The sequence below is a fragment of the Microcebus murinus genome, chromosome 16, assembly GCF_040939455.1.
Source record: "Microcebus murinus isolate Inina chromosome 16, M.murinus_Inina_mat1.0, whole genome shotgun sequence".
Taxonomy (NCBI): Eukaryota; Metazoa; Chordata; class Mammalia; order Primates; family Cheirogaleidae; genus Microcebus; species Microcebus murinus.
Window position 1 is genome coordinate 48,967,203 of NC_134119.1, and position 22,395 is coordinate 48,989,597.

At 40.9% G+C, this 22,395-nt stretch overlaps 1 protein-coding gene across 5 annotated transcripts in view; it reads right to left on the reverse strand.

Annotated features, from left to right (window-relative positions):
* The window catches only part of HTT (huntingtin), a 159,413-nt gene that overhangs the window by 66,611 nt on the left and 70,407 nt on the right, over window positions 1-22,395 (reverse strand). For all 5 annotated transcript variants that reach the window (XM_075992879.1, XM_012737356.3, XM_012737355.3 and 2 more), the window contains 8 exons: window positions 21,819-22,021; window positions 16,985-17,111; window positions 14,838-14,965; window positions 11,113-11,223; window positions 5,315-5,392; window positions 4,579-4,802; window positions 3,189-3,267; window positions 2,867-3,028 (listed from right to left, as the gene is read on the reverse strand). In XM_075992879.1, coding sequence (XP_075848994.1) covers window positions 2,867-3,028; window positions 3,189-3,267; window positions 4,579-4,802; window positions 5,315-5,392; window positions 11,113-11,223; window positions 14,838-14,965; window positions 16,985-17,111; window positions 21,819-22,021 — 1,112 coding nt within the window. The remainder of the gene's footprint in view (window positions 1-2,866; window positions 3,029-3,188; window positions 3,268-4,578; window positions 4,803-5,314; window positions 5,393-11,112; window positions 11,224-14,837; window positions 14,966-16,984; window positions 17,112-21,818; window positions 22,022-22,395) is intronic.

Consider the following 22,395-nt stretch of genomic DNA (forward strand, 5'->3'; position numbering starts at 1 on the left):
GTATAAATTTTTTTTTTTTTTTGAGACAGAGTCTCACTCTGTTGCCTGGGCTAGAGTGCCATGGCACCAGCCTAGCTCACAGCAACCTCAAACTCCTAGGCTCAAGCAATCCTTCTGCCTCAGCCTCCTGAGCAGCTGAGACTACAGGCATGCGCCACCATGCCCGGTTAATTTTTTCTATATATATTTTAGTTGACCAATTAATTTCTTTCTATTTTTAGTAGAGACGGGGTCTCACTCTTGCTCAGGCTGGTTTCAAACTCCTGAGCTCAAATGATCCAGCCACCTTGGCCTCCCCAGAGTGCTAGGATTACAGGTGTGAGACACCGTGCCCGGCCTATATAAATTTTTAACAAGTTTCTTAATAGCAAATAAATTTGTCTGCATACATAACTCAAATCTATTCTGAAGTCAGATTACATAATTGCAGAGCATTTTCGGAAATCTATTTAAAATAAGTTTATTAAAAACCGAGGTGAAGCCACATTGGGAAAACAAACAATAAATTCCAGGAGACGTCACCTGGAATGCAGTCACCCGCATGCATTGTCACCGGGAGATGGAATGTACCTGTGTGCTAATGAAAGTGTTGCCCAAAATACATCTGAGGGACTCATTTGTTGCACATAATGACAGACTGAGCATCACAGGGTCCCTGAAACTGGTCTAATGATAGATAAGAGCTGGCCTTCTCCCTCCCACCACCCTTACATTCAAAGGAGTCCAGTGATGGTGTGGGTGCCACCAGGTAAGGGACAGCCCCAAGAAGCTGTGGCAATATGTTGGGACTGCATCAAGCCAGTTTTCTGTCACATTCATATCCTGTGCAGCCATCAGTTCCCTCAACCCCATGGGAAGATTCCGCAAAGCATGGAACTTAGACCCTCCCACTGTTTTCTCATTGCCTAGGGCCTAAAGCAGACACACAGGAAGTGCTCAACAAATCACTGTCTGAATTGAATTCAAGGGTTTGTCTGTTCCAGTTTTCTATTCTCATTCATAAAACTGTCACTGTATTAAATCCTAAAAACTGGGAGAAAGGGGACCAATTGCTTAAAGTCAATCAGAAAAAAAATGAGGCCAGAGCACTCACAGCAAGAAATGCATCCCACCACCAAGCACAGGGAAGCTGGTCATTAACTTCACTGGCGTGAGGCAGAGGACACTGGGACACAGAGTAAAGTACAAGCTAAAGATGAGCTCAACATACATGTAGGGACAAGCATAGCACAGGAGAATTTCGAGGTTGTCCAAGTACTAGATGGAGATTTTAAAAAGATAAAAGAAAAAAACTGTTCTATATTTGAGAAAAATTTCTACATAGAATGACTAAAGAACGAGGTGTTTTGTTTTTATTTTTTTGAGACAGGGTCTTGCTCTGTCACCCAGGCTGGAGAGCAGTGCCCTGATCATGGCTCACTGCAGCCTCAAACTCCTAGGGGCTCAAGCAATCCTCCTGCCCAGGCTTCCCAGAGTGCTGGGATATACGTATGAGCCACCACACCTGGCCTAAAGAAAGAATTTGACAAAACATTCAAGTCTACCTAACAATTCTATGTTAGAGTGAGAAGTTGTTGTTTTTGTTTTTTTTTTTCTTTTTTCATCTACTAAAGATAGCCCCAAAAGAGACCACAGTCTGTAACTTCCATGTGAGAAAGTCAATTTCTATCTATGATGAGTCAGAACTGGAAAACTTTGGAGAAAAGGCAGACTGTAGTCTTTGATATGTACTAGAACAGCTCAAGTCAGTGCTCTAGCCTCCCTCCCTCTGGGGCACCCCTGGACTCCTCTCAGCCCCTGCCACCAAGGGCTACAGACCAGGGCTTTGCCCCACACAGCCTCCTAGTGTCAAAGGAAAAGGAATGAAGTGTCCCAGCCGGCATATTCCCAAAGAGGGAAATGGTCTGTTTAGACTGATTTTCTCCTGATAATTCTGTGAAAGAAGGAAGAGTAAAAGCTTCAGGCCAAGGCAAAGCCCCGCCCCTAGACTCCTCTTTCATTAGAAGTTGACCCCCCCCACAATACTACCTGTTTCTTCATTTCTCCTAGGGAAACAGACCCTTTAAGGTGATTAAAAGTGCCGACAGGATCTACATATAGATTTATATGCCTAGGAAGAAATGCAGAATTGTAATATTTCTATACCAAAAAATTTCCTGTCTCACATGGGAAAGTAGCCTAAGATGCCAGCCTAACAAGACAATAGATTTAGATGACCTAAACGCAGTTTTATCTGTAATGAATGTAACTAGCATGAATCTTGAAGAGAATTTGCATCATGAAGGACATGACTAGCCCACAGCAAGCGCACAAGGATGCCACGTGGCTGAGAGGGGAGGTGAGCACAAATATCTGTGCAAGCTCACACAACTCCATGTGGGAATCCCGGAGCATGGCCTCAGCTACTTTCCTGGGAGGTTACACTTCTTTTTAAAGAGGTGAGCTAACTGTTTAGACTGCTTGAAACTACAGACCATAATTGATAATCTGTTTAAAATAAGTCTAGGGATTTTGCAAAAATGTGCCCCAAAACAATAAATCTTAATTATATCCTATAATTTAAATTCAATCTTATTTTAGAGAGGTTAGGTGAATGGATGGGGAAAATCTTTGGCAAGTTTTTAAAGGCATAACACAGACCGAGGACATTAAGGGGAGGTGCCAACACTGCCAAGGCCTGCTGTGTTCTGTGTTCTGACTGCTGAGACCTTTTGCATCAGAGAGTTGCATGAAATAGTTAAGAGGTAGCCACTGATGGGAGAAAAGCAAATTTCACATTTCTTTAAGGCAGATTTCAGTGTCTTCTTAGGATAATTTTTATTAACTTAGGAACAGGTATCATGGATGAAAGATAAAAATGACAAACCTGATCTGAATCCAGAAGGCAGTAATTAACCCGTAACTGAACCAGCTGCGCTAACAAATCCAAAACCTGCTTCTGTAATTGCACAGATGTTGTTGTCGTGTACTGCTTTAAAGCTTTTATAACAAGAGGCTCGAATAAACGAATGTGATTATGAATAGCATTCTATAAAAAAAAAAAAAAGAAAGAAAGAATCCATAAGTGAGTCTCCAACTAAAAGCTTCAAGCCACCAATCTGGAAAGTCTCAGGCTCTACTTTCATTTCTAGCACTGAAGGGTCCCGAATTCACAAGCTGTCCCGAATTCAAGCCGCAGCGTCATTTACCTTATCTGCACGGTTCTTTGCGACGCTTGTGAGATTTGTCTTCAACTGGGTAGATACTTTCTGGAGTACATCAAACCATCTGCCAAATGAGAAGCAAAGAATATCCTTATATAATCTCCTCTGTACCCTGCTATACTCCAGTTCAAACTAATTTCATGTCACAAAATCAGAACATGTCAGAGTGAGAAAGAACTTGAAAGGCCACCCAATGTAGCAATATCATGCTCTTGAGATAAAGATATTCAATTTAGAGTTGGCAGTTGCCTGACAGCCATCAAATCTTATCACCTGTGGAAGGTTACTCAAGTCTGAGCTTTTTTCTGCTACAGAAAACTCACTACTCAGCCCAGTGATTAGTACTTGAAAGAGAGGTGAAAGTCATCTGAAAGATTCAGTAATTTAGAAAATACCCCTTAATTTCCTTGGAGGGAAAAAAACCTTTAAAATATTTTAAATCAACTCTATTCTTTAAGAAATACTAATATATATGAAATTAACACACTCATGTGCATGTACACACATACTAGCTTGTTTATTTGTATCTCAAATGATCCAAGTAAAGTATTTAAATAGACTTGCTCCTGAAATCTGGATATATATTATAGTAAACACATTACCAACATAAAGCCTGGAACATGGGTATTTTCCTTTACTCCTGACTCTACTATTTTAATTGTAGCTGTTTCATCACTACATTTATAAAAGGAAAAACAAGGAATTCTGTTACCATTACTGCAAAGAGTAGCAACTCAAATACCTGTTAATGGTTATGGCAATTTAAGAAATACCTACTATATTCCAGGCATCAAAATCACAAACATAAATTTAAGCGAAGAGAGGCTTCTAGCCATAAAGTTTACAAAACATAACGTAATATATCCAAGACTCTTAGATGCCCTTCACTTATCTCTAACTACTAGCACTACTATGCTGTGTTAAAGCAGTTCTTTCACCTTAGTTACAGGTGCTACCTGTAACTAAAAGTGCTTCCAACACATTCCACATTACTGTAAAGGAAAACAGCATTTATGGGTATGTGCTGTAAATATGTGAGGACATTCCATACTAGTTCTGATTTGTTTATACAATATGGAAATCAGAGCTGGCTGCTTCACAGGTAGCCCACTCAGTGTTCCTCTTCCTCTATCCCAACCACCTCTGAGATGGGCTAATCTACCCTGAAGCCCTCTCACTCACTGGACCACACTTCTTTGAAGGCTGGGGCTGTGCCTTCATCATCTCTGCATCAACCTGTTTCCCAGAGTTCTTTGGATACAGTGCACTACTGGAAGATGTTGGATAACTCATTTTTTAAAAGTCTTTTACAAAGAATTTCCTGCTTGCTCTTTCATGTTTCCACCAATAACAGCATTCTTGCCGTGACTGTTACCCCGACGTGTCATGTTCCTGCTCCGCTTGCACCATGTTCCTCAGGCTGGCATCAGCGAGGGCCTGGGTGAAGTGGGTGTACGGAGCCATGAAGCAGTAGTGATATAAGCCTGGCCTTGCACTGGAGGAGCCAAGGCGCTGTGCTCGGCCTTGAGACTTGCTGGGGTTGGATGATAAGCCATCAAACTGGGAGGCCAAGTTTGTCCCAAAGAGAGTCTTCAACAACTAGAGTGAGAGAATTGAAGCCATCAATAGTTTACTTACCATGGCACGAACAACACTTTAAGCATTTCCCATGCAAATATCAAATCCATCTATAAATAACTGGATATGTTAGCAAATATTCAGAGTATGAAATTCTTGCCATAAATCACTATTAATGTCTTGTGAGTGCTGCTATGAAATGCTGTTTATACCTTACATTAGAGTTTCAGGTTTCCCTGTGGTTCTAAATGAGACTGGATATTCTAAAGAAAAACTCAGAGGGATACGAAGACAATGGTTAAATAGCGAGAGTCTAGTGGAGTCTGATGCCCTCTATCCTCTGCAGTGACAAACTTTATCCTCTGGCGGGGGGACATCTTGGCCCAATCAAGAAGTGAGTAGAAAGCAATAGGCCAGCCAGACCTCCCAACCCTTCCTGCTGATCAGCCACCAGCACTAGCTTCTAAAAAAGGAGCATTTTGTCTGGGTGCCTGGAAGGCTTAACAGAAAAGGACAGGAAACAATGTTTTTACTTGTTGAACACAAACAGTTGCCATCATTGGTTCTCGACTAAAGCAGGACTTCAGGTATCCCAGGATCTCTTCAACACACTGTGAAAAGAATGGGAAGACATTAAGTGACTCACAGATGATGTTATTGTTGTGATTCCTAGATAGAAATCAGAGATACAAGATAGCTGCTATTTAAATTGTGTGAAAACATCAGGAAAATCAGAGGAAGGTTTTCAATGTATCATCATGAATACAGTCAGTAAAAATCTAAGTAGATACATTAAAACCATTCCTTCATGCATTTATATATTGATTTATTCACTCATTTGTTAAATAGTTATCAAGCATCTACTGTCATAAATACTCAAGGTGATGGATACACCAAATATCCTGACTTGATCCTTACATATTTATGCATGTAAAAAGCACTCACAGGTACCCCATAAATATGTAAAATACTATATGTCAATAAAGGAAAAAAAGTATCTCTTGCCTACTATGTATCCAGTCCTATTTTCAGGGCAGGAATACAGACGTGTGCAAAGGAATCAAAAGCCCTGCATTTGTAGAGCCCCTGAATACGTTCAGCAGAACACAACACATAATATATTAACGTGTGATTTACTACATATTAGTCCTAGAGTGTCTTATAGCAATCTGCAGAAATGACCAAAATAACTGCCTTAATGTTACTATTCTCACAAGGTACTTTTACTATCATCAACAATGAGGTCTGAAACACCCAATCTCCTTTGGAAGAATCAGGCAGGAAGGGGGCCAGTTGTGGTGGCTCACAGCTATAGTCCCAGCACTTTGGGAGGCTGAGGAAGAAGGATCACTTGAGCCAAGGAGTTGAAGGCTACAGTGAGCTGTCTGTGATCCTGCCACTGCACTCTAGCCTGGGCAACAGAGCAAGACTCTGTCTTCAAAAAAAAAAAAAAAAGGGGAAGAAGATGCTAACTCTCAGAATGCTGCTGAGACTTAGAGTTGGCAGTGTGCTTCCTCACTGCCCACCTTATCATGAGCCGCTGTTGCTATTAACTACTGCAAACCAATGTCAATTAGATTGAAAATGCCTTTTCATTTGTTTGATATAATTTCCTGTACTAAAAAGCAATAGAGGCCAGGCGTGGTGGCTCACACCTGTAATCCTAGCACTCTGGGAGGCTGAGGCGGGAGGATTGCTCAGGTCAGGAGTTCAAGACCAGCCTGAGCAAGAGTGAGACCCTGTCTCTACTAAAAATAGAAAGAAATTAATTGGCCAACTAAAAATATATCGAAAAAATTAGCTGGGCATGGTGGCACATGCCTGTAGTCCTAGCTACTCAGAAGGCTGAGGCAGAAGGATTGCTTGAGCCTAGATGTTTGAGATTGCTGTGAGCTAGGCTGAAGCCACGGCACTCCACCCCAGCCAACAGAGCAAGACTCTGTCTCAAAAAAAAAAAAGCAATAGACTTTTGTTGGTTTCAAATACTTAAGAGCCATGTATTTTAAAAATTCTGATTTACTCAAATTAGATTCTAAATGTTCAAGGTTGTACTTTTCAGGGTTGAATTTGTTACATGTCAATTTTTGTTTTTATTACCTCATAACATATCTATAAATGCTAACTGAAAAAATTACAGATAGAGCCTTTCCATCGCAATTTGTCTGACAGACATGTGTGGAATACTTGGTATGCACCAGAAAGTGCAATGGGCACTGAACACAGGTCAGAAAGGATGCTATTTCTAGCCTTCTGAGAGCTCCCAGAGTAACGGAACCATGGCTTTGTCACAAATGTTAATATACAATAAAATTTAGAAACTTCCACTTCTGGCCAAAATGGGGTGAGAGGGACTAGATTTACCCTCCTGCTTGAAACAACCAAATTAAAAAACAAAACAAAACAAAACAAAACCACAAAATATACTACACCACAGTTCTCAAGACAATGGACATCAAGCAATAAAGAACAGTGATCTCTGAGCAGGGAGAAGCAAGCAAGGTGGGTTCTTCACCAGCGCACTGCCGTGAGAGCTTCTAGGTCATAACACAGGAGGGAGAGTAGCAGAGCCCGGGGACCCTGGAGCTAAGGAGGAGCTGAGGATCCAAGGAAAGCAAGACTACTACAGTTCACAGGATAGAAAGCAGCACAGAGAGGACCCTGAGACTTGGGGAGGGCCCTCTTGAATATTCAGCAGAGATCTGATTAGCGCAAGTGTGTGAGGAAACTACCCAAGGCTGGGGAAGGAATCGCCAGAAAAAAATTAGAGCAAAGAGTGCTTGGTGCTCATACAGGGCTGGGAACAGTCACTGTTCGCACCAGTCAGATTGGAAAATCTGCACTTTACAGGGCATTAGGTGGAGTACTCAGGAAAGTCTCGCTTCAGTATAAGGGAATAATTAGCCCTAGACTAAGCACTGCTCCTACCCATCTGACAAATTATAAAAGCAAGACCCAAAAGAGTAAACTATATCTTAACTGAATCCCAGAACAAAGTTCCAGAAGATTTACAGGAATACAAAACTACCTAGAACCCAACAAAGTAAAATCCACTGTGTTGGGCATGCAGTCAAAGAGAAGCAGGTGTGCAGAAGCAGGAAAACACAGTCTGGAATGAGGAGCACAGATCAACCAGTCAAAACAGCCCAGACTAATAAGACTTCAGCATTAACAGGGGACATTAAAACAGTTATTACAGCCGTATTCAAAAAGTTAAACAGAGATGTGAGAGAGATTTTAAAAAGACCCAAATCAAACTTTTAGAGATAAAAACTAGAGTGATGAAAAATACAATGGTTGGGATAAATAGATTAGACTTCACAGAACAATTGTTAGAGAAGATTAGAGAACTATTACAAGATCAGAGAATTTGAAGATGGAGTGTTAGAAACTATACAAAATGAAAAACAGAGATAAAACAATAAAAAAAAAAAAAAACCCAAACCTAAACAGAGCTATTACTAAGCTGTGTGACAACAGTGAGCAATCACACATGCAGGTAATCACAGTCCCCTTAAGAGGAGAAAGGGAGCTAGGAAAAAAATATTTGAAGAACTAATGGCCAAAAATTTTCTAAACTTTAAGAAAACTATGAAGCTACAGATCCAAGAAGCTCAACAAACCCAGGAACATGAAACACAAGATGTAAAAAAAAAAAAAAAAAAAAAAAATTTAAAAGCCCCTGCATCAGGGCACATGATAATCAAATCACTCAAAACCAATCTAAAGTCTTAAAGTGGCCAGACAAAACATGTAATACAGAACAGTGAGGAGTCACATGGAAAAACATGTAGGATATAACAACAAAAAAAACACCCATCACATAATAAATTTCAATTATATATACAAATGAGTATGGAATAAAGTCAAGAAGAAAAGAAAAATAAAACAGTATTTGTCAAGGAAGTGGAATTATGAATTTTTTTCATTCCTAGTGTTGCTATTTAGAAAAACCAAACAACTCTATTTTTATTCTAAAATTTCCCTTTGCCTTTAAGTCCTATAGCCAGTTAAGTTCACAGACATCTGAATAAAACCTGCTCATACCTTTTGCCACCTCAGGCTTGTGCAGACCCCTGATGCCCAACCTCACACATGGCCGGGCACGTGAGTCAAGTTTAGGGCAAAGAACAGGAGATCTGAAAAGCTATGGAACTTAAATTGGGCTCTGCCCCTGACTTATCTGGCCCTGAGAAGGTCACATCTTTCAGCTGCGAGTCATGGTATAAAATGGGCTCATAGCAGCTCCTTCATAGCATGGCTGTAAGACAAAGCAGACACTAGAAATGAGACACCCAAACTGATTGTTAACAAGATCATCAACTGCCCATTCAACAAGTGTTCACTGAATGCAATTATCTCCCAGGCACTGCTATAGGCACTTAAGAGACAAAGAAATAAAATAAACAAATAGTGTGTTTTATGAAAGCTGCAGATCCCGGGATGAAATCACTGTTGTCAGACCCAGACAGGTGCCAAGGAGAAGGGGATCATGCTCATGTGTCAAAGATAAGAAATATTTCCTAAGACTTTCTGACAACCCCATAAGAAATCCCTTCACATCCTTTACGCAACTCCCTCTTTGCACAGCTTGCGTGTTTGGCATGGCTTGTGTGTTTCACATGTAAGCATATGTTTCTATGACAAGGTCTTATCACTAGACATTCTTTAGGACTGCAGTAATTCAGATAAGATGCTCTTAAAAGAACACTTGCCCAGTAACAGCATCTGCATCAGTGAACCGACAACAACTCTGGCTTTGAGCCTCTGGAGCCAACAAACTCTGTTTCTAAGCAGCTTATGGGAACCTCTCCCTTTTTGCCAATAAAGGCATTCCTTCACCCTTCCCTCACCAGACACACTGGTTGGTTGCCATCCTGTACATTTCAGATTATAATCCTCATTTCTCATTCCTGAATAAACTCAACATATTTGGACATTTCTCTAATGTCTTTTTATTAGGATGATAATCTGATAATGTTATGGGTCAAAGAGAAAAATGAACAGAGAAAGAGAATAGAGAGATGTATGGAGAGATGCAAGTTCGTATAAGATGGCCAGGAAGACCTCACCAAAAATATGACATTACCAAAGTCTTCAACAAAATTTTACTCTGAGGGGACAATGACTGAGTATGAGCACATTAGGACACAATATAGCCATTTAAAGTGAGAACTGCACACACTAAATTGATATATGGGGAGAAACCCAAGGAATAACAGAGAAGAAATGCAAAATAATGTACATAATGATTAAAACTAGGTAAACTTATATGCATATCAAGATAAGAAAAAGAATTAAAGAGAGAAAATGAACTTCATGAGACACACTGTATTTCACTTGATATACAATGTTTGAAAGGTGGGTGCTATCTGTATGTAACTCACTTTCACATGCATTAGAAGCTAAGATACAATGGTAAATGGATAGGTGGGTATACATACAACAAAGCAAGTCTAGCAAAATGTGAACTGTGGAATCTGGGTTGTGGATATGATACAGTTGTTCACCACAAAATTCTTTTAACTTTCTTACATGTTTAAACATTTTCATTATCAAATAGGGGTGGAGAGAGGGAGATTACTGGATGTAGAACCAAAGAACATGACTTTCAATCCCAGCTCTACTACATGTAAGGCATGGGAAGAGCAAGCCACACGCCTAGCAGAGTCTGTTTTTGTCCCTTTCTAGTTGAAAAGGTCTAAATTAGAAAACAAAGGACTCTCTAAGCACATTTTTTTTTTTTTTTTTTTTTGAGACAGAGTCTCGCCTTGTTGCACAGGCTAGAGTGAGTGCCGTGGCGTCAGCCTAGCTCACAGCAACCTCAAACTCCTGGGCTCAAGCAATCCTCCTGCCTCAGCCTCCCGAGTAGCTGGGACTACAGGCATGCACCACCACGCCCGGCTAATTTATATATATATATATTAGTTGGCCAATTAATTTCTTTCTATTTATAGTAGAGACGGGGTCTTGCTCTTGCTCAGGCTGGTTTCGAACTCCTGACCTCGAGCAATCCGCCTGCCTCGGCCTCCCAGAGTGCTAGGATTACAGGCTTGAGCCACCGCGCCCGGCCTCTAAGCACATTTTTAAACTCACCAATTTTCTAAAATAAACTGAGTCTAAGCTAATATATGGTAACAAACTGAAAAGAAGATACAAATAGAACTTCATGGGTGCTGTGCTGTAGCACGTGGGGCCAAGGAGGAGTCTCCTGTGCTATTGCCATTTTCTGGACGCACCTGGAAAACCAGGTTCCAGCCCTAGATGCACTCAGCCCAGGGGGTGCACAGCAAGGGTGCCAATACAGCTCAACAAGAAACAATGAGACACAAACCTTCCCAATGTCCTGCAGTGTCGCCAGTTCTAGAATCTGAGAGAGAACATCCAAGGCAGAGCGCAGAAACCCCCCAAACTTCTCAGTACTGTTCTGAAGATCCAAGGTAACCTTGGGAAGGTGAAGGAGAGAAACATCATTACTGGCACGTCATGCTCTGGTTCTCCACAACAGGCACAAACACCATCCGCTGTGGTGAAATGCTTCCACTCTGCAGCCTGCACACTCACCATTCAGGGTGTATTTGTGTCCATGTGTGTTTAGCACCAGGAAAACACATTGGAAAGGAAATTATTCTTTCAAATAGCTATATAAAAACTGTTACATTTCAAAGGCATCCTCCAAGTTATATTGACACTACTGAAAGAAATAATTCCTAACCTTCTGTCATAATGAGAAAAAAAATTGTTAAATGTCAATTATAACTAGTATGTTATACATGATATGTAAAAAAAATGTAAAATATAAAGTCCTATTCCATATATATCAGAATCCCTGAGAGGAATCACTATCAAATTCAGATATAGTTGCTCAGTCTGGCTACAATAAAATATTAAATCAGTCTTAAGATGTATGAAGATTCTAAAGGATTCCACCTAATCAGATTCTACAGCAAGTCTACTTTGCAGACTTAGAGAATGGGCCACGACCAAAGACATAATGTATAAGCACAAGGGTGTGGAGAGATTGACCATGAAAATAAATATTGGCAAAAAAGTTACAACAGATAGAAAGGAAGGCACCTGGTGAACTTAAATCTAAGCACCCACGACAAAGGGGAAAATACTCTGTAGTTTGCAAAGTCAGAAAGCAGGCAAGAGACAGAAAATAAAAATGTAAGTGGATCTAAATACTGTGACCATACTAGTGTCCACCTGAGTGTGCTTTCAGCAGGCCAGGCAAAGGAAGGAAAAGTCCAGCAGTGAGACCACTGAGGAACCCAGGGACAGAGTCACGTGATGGTGTCACGGGGATCACATGGGATCCAGAACCCTGGGGGATGGGGTCTCCTCCAATGGCAAAGTGATCTTTCCTCCCAGACAACAGTTGAGGGGAGGGAAATGCTAGTGGGAGAAGCATAAGCAGGGAGGCCTAGCGCCCAGGGTGAGAATTAAGATGAAAGGGGCCGGGCGCAGTGGCTCACGCCTGTAATCCTAGCACTCTGGGAGGCCGAGGCGGGTGGATTGCTCGAGGTCAGGAGTTCGAAATCAGCCTGAGCAAGAGAGAGACCCCGTCTCTACTATAAATAGAAAGAAATTAATTGGCCAACTAATATATATAGAAAAAATTAGCCGGGCATGGTGGCACATGCTTGTAGTCCCAGCTACTCAGGAGGCTGATGCAGGAGGATTGCTTGAGCCCAGGAGTTTGAGGTTGCTGTGAGCTAGACTGACGCCACGGCACTCACCCTAGCCTGGGCAACAAAGCAAGACTCTGTCTCAAAAAAAAAAAAAAAAAAAAAAAGATAAAAGGGACTGACCCACAGCTTTCAGAAGAGCAGCCCGAGTTCTGTAGAGACTTGGAAACTAAAGCAAGAAACCAAGGGAAAAACACGGGTCAGAAGGGGCAGGAAGGGCTACACAGGAAAGTGTAGGGAATGCGGAGGCTAAGTAGCTCACAAGGCACCAGGGCACCAAGAGGTGACAACCAAAGTTCCAACAAGACATGCCAGCCACTCCAAACACACATAGACTGGGAACTCTGTGCAGCTGGAGCTGACAAGGGGAGTGAGGGGACAGGGAAGCAGGAGTCTAGGATTCCAGGGAGGCAGCACTACAGTGAGGCACCCTGGTGCCCAGACTGTTCAGGAAAGAAAATGACAAACAGGGAGCAGACACCGGGAACATGGAAAGCACTCCAGAATTCAAGATGATCTGAGTTGAAATAGGTGGAAATGAAATGCCTTCTCCATGTGGCATTTTCAACATACCCTCCTCCACTCTAGGGGTTGACATGAGGAACATGCAGCTAAATAGAGGCTCTGAATCTTTTGTAAAATATGGTTAAATCTTTCAACATTATCAATATCCTTCAGAAAAGAGGCCACATAAAGTTTATAAATGGTTTTTCAAAAAAAAAATATTATATTAGTAACAAGAAAAGATAAATACCTGGGGACAACATCTGTTAAGAAATATGCAAGATCTATCTGAAATAATCTTTAAAGTTCCTTTTAAAATCCTTTAAATTTCAGGCCGGGCGCGGTGGCTCACGCCTGTAATCCTAGCACTCTGGGAGGCCGAGGCGGGCGGATTGCTCAAGGTCAGGAGTTCAAAACCAGCCTGAGCGAGACCCCGTCTCTACCATAAAAATAGAAAGAACTTAATTGGCCAACTAATATATATATATATATAAAAATCAGCCGGGCATGGTGGCTTGTGCCTGTAGTCCCAGCTACTCGGGAGGCTGAGGCAGGAGGATCGCTTGAGCCCAGGAGTTTGAGGTTGCTGTGAGCTAGGCTGACGCCACGGCACTCACTCTAGCCTGGGCAACAAAGTGAGACTCTGTCTCAAAAAAAAAAAAAAAAAAAAAAAATCCTTTAAATTTCATGTTTCTGAGGTGACGAAAAACATTTTGAACAAAGAGAAAAGCATCCCACATTCTGAACAGGCCAATTTAAACATCTGTGATATCTATTCTCTCCTAAGTTAATCTACAAATAAGCTTGTTCACAAGCAAAAATAAATAATAATATCTGGAAAATTCTAAAGAAGAATGGAGGAACTGATTCCCTCAAAAATATATCATGAGGTTGTAATGATCAAAAAAGTGTGCCTCCAACAGATGAACAGATAGATATGACAATAACAGAAACTACAGCACCATGAAAAAGTAGTGTTAGATAAAGGCAGTAATTCAAACCAATCAGTGCAGAACAAATCATTCAGTAAACAGTGTTGGGTACAAATGGTTGGGCAACTGAAAAAAAATGAAGTTAGATCCACACTTCATATCTAAAAGTTGAAGATGTATAGAAAATTTTAAAGTAAAAACAATGAACAAAAGAACTGAAATATAACTATACAGAAAAGAGTCAACAGAGCAGACTGCTACCCTTCCAAAGGCCTGCTTGCAAGGCGGGCCCTTGGAGGTGTCTGGTGAACAGTGCCCTATGCTGACATAAATCTTCCCCTAGCTGATAAGGGGGCTCACTGGGCCCAAATTATTGGACATACATGGTTTATGCTAAATACCTACTTTTCTTCTGGAAGCCTAGAATTCTGGCTCCTGTTAGGCAGAGGGTGCCTAAGTGACCAACACATTGCTGTATTTTCATGTGAGCCTAGTGGGAGGGAGAAAGCAAAGGAAGCCTGTACACGGATCCCTCTTTCCCTGCTAACCTGGAAATATGTCCTCACTACTTATATCATATAGCTTAGCTGTGAGCACAACTAGTGCCAAGTCCCATGAGGCATTCTAGTGAACCTCTGAACTCAAGCTGGTCTTAAGAAGCCCAGACACAACACCCATAAACCATATGAGATTACTTCTCTAATATGAACATCCAAAATGTCTGTATGACAGAAATTACCATAAACAAAGCTGAAAGACATACTTGAAAAAACCAACTGTAACTTATATCTCAAAGGGCTAACTTATACGTACACTATATACACATACATATATATGTACACATATCCTATAAACCATAAGAAAAACATCAACAATCTATTAGAAATAAGTACATGTGCACATATATTCACACAAGAGGCAGAGGCCCATACCTTGTAGTTGGCATGAGTAGCTTTCAGGACATCGTGCAGTTTGAGGTATGAAGGAAGATGATAGAAACTCCCCAATGATGAGGATTTGCTTGTTGTAACAGGCCCTGAGGGATCAGGTTGTCTAGAGGCTTTAAAAATATGCACATAAAAGATAAATTTTTAGATCAAAAGTAAAAACTTGCCAAGTTTAAAAGAGATTACTGGAAATAATGATTTTTCTTTTAAAGCATTCTAGTAGGAAAACAATTCAAATTTTCCTCTGATTTTTTGGTTAACTAGAAGTAATGAGAAATTGACTAACAAACATGTAAGTAGAACCTGAGTACTAAAAAAACAACATAAAAGAAGAGCAGCAGCAGTGTGGCAGTAATTCTTCCTGTTTTGGTTGCTTGTGAGACAACAGTCTGAGAATCACAGGAGCAGCAAACTCAAGGGCCACTGGCCAACCTGAGGGCCACTCTGAGCCTGAGGTCCCCTGCTGGGGGCACCAAGGGTCTGCCCCAGCCAACTAGCTACAGGATCCGTTACACAGTCAAACAAAGGTGAGGTGAACATGTTTTAAAAACTGTAGAGAGCACAAACATTATCATTAAACTGATATTAAACATCAAAGTGCCAAACACTATACAGAACTATTCTCCAGTTTTAAGGACTTTTGACTTAGAGTCCTTAGTTTATTTATTAATAACTCATCAAAAAGATGATTGCTTAAATAGTAGTAATTTAGTACTTATAAAGCCTAAAGCTTTTAGACAGATAAATCTTCCTGCTGTCCTGTAGGTCAATCCTTAGAAAACAATATATTGGTCAAGGATACAAAATTTCATTTATAGACAGGGGGAATGAGTTCAAGGGATCTATTGTACAACAGGGTGACTACAGTTAATAACAATGTATTGTATGCTTGAAAATTACTAAGAGAGATCTTAAGTGTTCTCACCACAAAAAGTGGTAAGTATGTGAGGTAATACATATGTTAATTAGCCATTCTAGGCCAGGCCGTGGTGGCTCACGCCTGTAATCCTAGCACTTTGGGAGGCCGAGGCGGGCGGATTGCTCAAGGTCAGGAGTTCAAAACCAGCCTGAGCGAGACCCTGTCTCTACCAAAAATAGAAATAAACTAATTGACCAACTAAAAATATATATACAAAAAAAAAAAAAAATTAGCCGGGCATGGTGGCGCATGCCTGTAGTCCCAGCTACTCGGGAGGCTGAGGCAGTAGGATCGCTGAGCCCCGGAGATTGAGGCTGCTGTGAGCCAGGCTGACTCCACGGCACTCACTCTAGCCTGGGCAACAAAGTGAGACTCTGTCTCAAAAAAAAAAAAAAAAAAAAATTAGCCATTCTACAATGTATATGTAGTTCAAATCACATCGCGCAGATACCATAATATATACAATTTTAATTTGCCGATTAAAAATAAATAAGTAGCTTTGCTATGAATGCTGTATAAGCAAAACGAATGGGGGGCACCATGAGACAGTGTGAGAGTGGGTCTGGGGGAGTGCACAGATGGACACCCAGGACATGAAGCAGGACAACAGCAGACATGAAGCAATCACTTCATGTAAATTGCACCCAGGACATGAAGCAATCACTTCATGTAAATTGCAGCCACACCTCAATTCTGCCCCTTCTGTTCTGGCATGTTTTGGGTATAGAAGTCACTCCAAACTTGGGAATGTTGTAGGCTCCTCCAACTCAGATGACTTCTCCCTACTTGATCTCTCCTTTAGCTCTTCCAAATGCAAATATTCCATTTCCAACATCAGAATTCTTCGCATATCTGAATCTATTTTTCACCCCACAACATCTATTCCTAGCCCTCCCCACCCTTCCTGAGATGAAGAGAGGAGACAGGAGAAAGCACAGGACAGTGAGGCTCCTTACTGTGGCTGGAGCCTACAGGTTGTGGTGACTCCATCTCAGCAAGTGACACTTGCAGACGCTTAGGACCACAAGGCAGTCTGTACACATTTAGTAATTAGTTTTTAATTTTTCATATCTCACACCACACCTGTGGAAACTTCTTCTGACTTCACTTCTGTGTATTTTATTTCCATAAAATACCAAGTTATCACTTAAATCCTACATTTCTACACGACAGATGGTGTGCTCCCAGCCACCTCCCCAGCAGTGCTTCTTACCTGCGCTGGTCTCGCTGCCTTTCTTGGGACTCAGTGGGACAGATGCTTGTTCTCCTGGTTCCTTCTCCTTTCCCTTTCGTCGGATAGGACTTAAAGAAGGGGGGTTTGTTAGAGAAGGCAAGGCTGCCTAAAATAGAAAATAAAACACATGATGAAAGTATTATCAATACAGAAACTGAAAACCAAGAGGTATGGTTTTACCCATGCAATCCATTTTGTTCTCTGACACTCTACACATACTATGTACTTCACTCACATAACAATCACAAGCACAGCAGCCCTGAGGGAGTCAGATGTTGCCTCAGGCTACCAGAACCCCAGACCCAACTCCTCCAAGAACAAACTACCAGGGCATTCTATGTTAGCCATGACACAAAAAAGGCTACAAAGCAGCATTTTAAAGTGCATTTTTCAAATGAGGAAACAGGATCAGAGATGAAGTGACTTATTCAAGGTCCCAGCTAATTAGCAGCAGAGCTGGAAGTCAACAAACCCAGATATATCTATAAAACCCAAACTTTCTCAAATATATACAACACATGAGAGAATATACAATGTTCAGCTACCACACTCTAGGAGACAGTGGCACAGGGCAGAGTAAGGACAGGATGACAAAGACCTGGACTTCAAATCTTAGACCTGTGACTCACTTACTCTCTCACCTCGGAAAAGTACCTGCTGAGGTCTCAATGTCTGTAGTTCCCCAAATTCATATGTTGAAACCTAATCACCAAGGTGATGGTATTAGGAAGTGGGGTCTCTGGGAAGTGACTAGGTCATGAGGGTATATCCCTCATGAAAGGAGTTGTGTCCATATGAAAGAGGTCTCTTGCCCCTTCCAGCACATGAGGATACAGCAAGAAGGCAGTTGTCCATAGGAAGTGGCCCCTCATCAGAGACTGAATCTGCTGGAACCTTGATCTTGGACTACCAGCCTCCAAAACTGTAAGAAATAATTTCTTTTGTTTAAGCCACCCAGGCTATGGTATTTTCTTATAGCAGCCCAAACTGACTAAGATAGTCACCTTATACCTCTAAGCCTTATCTGTTAAGTGGGTATGATGGGATAAATGGCTGTGATCGGGAGATGGGAGGGAAGGCAGCAGGGAAGGACTGGAGAGAGTACTTAAGAGGCTGCTGCACTGCAGAGCCTGCTCAGTGGAAGGTACAAGTCCCTCACAGGAAATGTCCAGAAGAGGTAGATCCACAGAGACAGAAAGTAGGTTAGTAGCTGCCTACAGCTGGGGCATGGGAGGTTTGGGACAAAGGCTACAGGGATCCCTTCTGAGTTCTCAAATGGATTTTGGTGATGCCTGCACAACTCTGTGGGCATACTAAAGAGAATTCTACACTTTAAATGGGTGAACTATATAGTAAATAAATTATTTCAATAAGGATGTTTCTCAAAAAAAGGATAGAGCAGTAGACCAAATGAGATGACTACATCAGTCTGGACCAGAGGAGTGGCAGAGAACATAGAGAAAAATATGCATATATATGAATGTATACACATACATGCATGTGTGTACACATGTACATGTAGGTATATGCATATGTATACATATATTTTTGGTAAGATATTTACTAGGGAAAACAAAGGACTTGGTAAGTGGAAATGGAAAGTTGTAATGATCCCTATTTCTATCTTGATAAAATATGAAGCGTGGGAAATGGAGCAGGCACAGGGTTTGGAGGAGGACGAGAAGTTCAGCTTTCAACTACCGTGTTTGACTTACCTATGGATCAGCCAAACAGAAATGTCACATGGCAGATGGTCACATGGGGCTGTAGCTCCAAAAATAGATCTGAGGTCCCTGATGTTCACATACTGAAGCAGTTCCCTAACTGCTTAGAGTTGCCTTGTCTATTATTGGAGCCACTACCCACAGTTGGCTATTTAAATTTAAATTAATGAAAATTTAACAAAATCGGAAGTTCAGTTCCTCAGTCACACTAGCTGTATCTCAAGGGCTCATGGTTAGCCACACATGGTTAGTGGCTACTGTTCTGGCTGCCCCGGTTATGGAAAGTCCTACAACTTTTTGGACCAACAGTGGCCTAGAGAGTACGAAGAGAGAAGACAGCCTAGAAGCACTTGGCGGCAGGCAAGAAAGACTGAGCCAGGAGAGTGGCTGGGGAGCAGCACCAACATCAGAGAGCACCTAAGAGGCTGTCCGAAGCCAACTGGCGAGGACGCTCAAGATGGAGTGGCAGCGTAGAGGGTGCAGACAGGGGAAGGCAGGCAGGTCTGGGACACTGCCCACAAGGTTTAAAGATATAAAGGAAGATGACATAGAGGAAGATGATATAAAGATGACACGAAGCACTGCTGGGGAGCAGATATCATCAGGAGGTGTTAAAGAATGGATGGCTGAAATAGTGGACAGAGTTCAGGCTGTGATGGCCAAAGAAGCCTTGCACAGAAGGTCCACCTAGGACAGGGGTGGGAAGTCTGAGGCCTTAAAGCCACATGTGGCCTTCTAGATCCTTAAGTGCAGCCTTTTGACTAAATCCAAATTTTATAGAACAAATCCTTTTATTTTTAATAATACATTTTTGTTCGTTTTTTATTCTTTTATTTTTTAAATGAACGTATTTACAATACCAAAGAATAAGTTTCAACAAAATAATCCTCCCAGATTGGCACAATTAGAACATTAATAAGCCATAAGGGCTAAATTGACAGCTGTTATGCTCATGATTTTGTTCTAAAATATACCTAAAAAAAAAAAAAGTATCAACAGATCCAGATGTTCTCATTTCTTTTCATTATAGCTTGCATCAGCAAAAGTTCTGTGCTAAGGCTACTATTTTAAGTGACACTTTACAAAAAGTTATAAGTATTATTAATTATATTCCTGCAAATGCAACACAGCATGGCCAGTTTCATAACATGCTAAAGTTGAAAGATGAGGTATTCAGTGTGGATTTGCCATATTATTCTAAATGTGTTGACTTTTGCAGGGATAAGTGTTAGCCAAAATTTTATCTCAGTGAGAATAGTTAAATTTTATGAAGAACAAAATCAGCAATGCAAATTACTGAAAGAAGATTCTATAGGAATGCAGCATTTCTGTGTAATACCATGTCAAATGAAAACAACATGAATATTTTTTTGCAAGGCAAAACTAAGTCTACATATGGTATGTGGCAAAAAAATCCAAGCATTTCAAAAAAGCTATCTTTTTTCAAAACACATCTTCTAAAGGAAATTTCAGATGAACATTTTCCCCAGTTACCAAAGGTCATTGATGAGCAGGAAGATATATGCAAATCATTTGAAGTATACACCTATTAATTGGAGAATACAATGAAAGGTTCACTGACTTTAAGAATCATGACATCACACTCAAACGAGCATTTCAGCCTCACCTAGTTGACATCACCAAGGCACCTAAAGAACTACAGATGGAATTGATTGAGCTTTTAGTAGATGACATTTTAAAGTCATTGTCTGATGCTAAGAAAGATCCAACTGAAATATGGAAAAATGCAAAATACCCATGCCTTCAGCAACATACTCGAAAAATGCTTTCTTGCTTTTCAGCCTCTTATTGCTGCAAATCTACATTCTCCTACCTAACCCAAATCAAGACACCCAAATGACTGATACCCATCTAGAAGATCAACTGGAACTGTGGACCTCCATGCTGCAATCAAATGTTCAAATGCTTTCCACCAAAAAGCAGACACAACAAAGTCATTAAAAGATTAACTAATCTTAGTTAAAAGATTAGCTAAAGTTAGCTTAGTTAGCTTAGTTAAAAGATTAGCTTAGTTAAAAGATTACCTAACTTTAAAATTGTCATTCTTCAAAATTATTAAGTACATAGTAGTTAAGAGTTTTACAAAATAATGTACATTTTTAAGTATAGCTAATTGAAGTTTGCCAAATGCAGCCTTATTTGATTACAGCTAAGTTAATGAGACCTTCCAGCATGAACAGGTTTCCCACCCCTAGTTGGGGATCAGCAGAAAGCTCTACAGGGTAGAGCTAAAAGGCATGCCTCTCCAGAGACAACTGCAAAAAACAAAGGAGCTAAACCCGAGTGGGAAGATAGAGAGGGTGTGTTTATTAGGGGTTTGGAGGGGTTTTTTGGAGACAGAGTCTTGCTCTGTTGCCTGACTGGAGTGCAGTGGCATCATCACAGCTCATTGCAACCTCAAACTCCCAGGCTCAAGCAATCCCCCTGCCTCAGCCTCTCGGATAGCTAGGACTAAAGGCATGCATTACCATGTCCGGCTAATTTTTCTGTTTTTTTTTGTAGAGACAGGGTCATGCTCTTGCTGGGGCTCTTCTTGAACTCCTAAGCTCAAGAGATCCACCCACTTGGGCCTCCCAAAGTGGATTATAGGTATAAGCCACTGTGCCTGGCCAAGAGAGGATTTTTAAAGTTGGAAGACACAGCAAAGCAAGAGTTATCAGATACAATAAGTGAACTGCTCTTAAATTCATTGTGCAAGTAGTTTAACATTTGTTTTGAGGTTGATTTTATTGCTTCATAGAAAAACAAAACTGCCAACTTTTAAGGAGATAGCAAATGAAGTGCTTAGCCAGCACAGCTTAAATTCTGAGCTTTCTTGGATGATGCTGAAAGCCTAAAAATAAAGCTAGGTATTTCTGTTTTAGAGTAACGATAATTGATAAATAATAACAAAGAGCTGCAAAATAGATGATCACATTTTGATGTTAAATTTAGTGTCACAATTTGAGCAGTTTTGTTCATTTAAAGCAAAAGAGAATTAAAAAGGGACAGATTACTAAACAAAGGTATTTTGGAAGTCCACAGACATTGGGACTGTATTAAAATAGCTGCCCCAAGGAAGAAGTTACCTTTATTGCTGGTCCAGGAGCCACATCATCCAAGACATGAGCACAGATATTAATCACCTTCAGCAGATGGGAGAAAAGCTGTTCCACCATGGGCACCAGGGTCCGGTCACCCAGAGCTGGCCAGACTTCCTCTTGTTTATTGGCTGCTGAGTTGGCTTCTTCTTCAGAAGTCCAGGAACTTCTCAGAGATTTGGGGGCACTGGCTGTGAAATGGGCACATATATTACCTCCCTACCCTCACAGTGTGGGAAAAGAAATTTAGACCCATCTATTTAGACCCATCTATTTGAGAGTCTTAAAAAAGAAATTTAGACCCATCTATTTAGACCCATCTATTTGAGAGTCTGCTGGACATCTATACCTGATGTTCAACTGAATACTCCAAACTAAACATGAATTTGACATTCCCCCCAAAAAATCTGTGTTCTCAATTTCCATGAATATCATCACCATACACAGACCCAGGATGTAAAGTCATCCTGGGCCCTTTCTTGGTCCTCACAATTGAAGTTCAGTTGGTGATCAAGGCCCGTTATTCTGCCTCCTTCGTTTCTTTTAATCAGCCTCTTCCTTACAA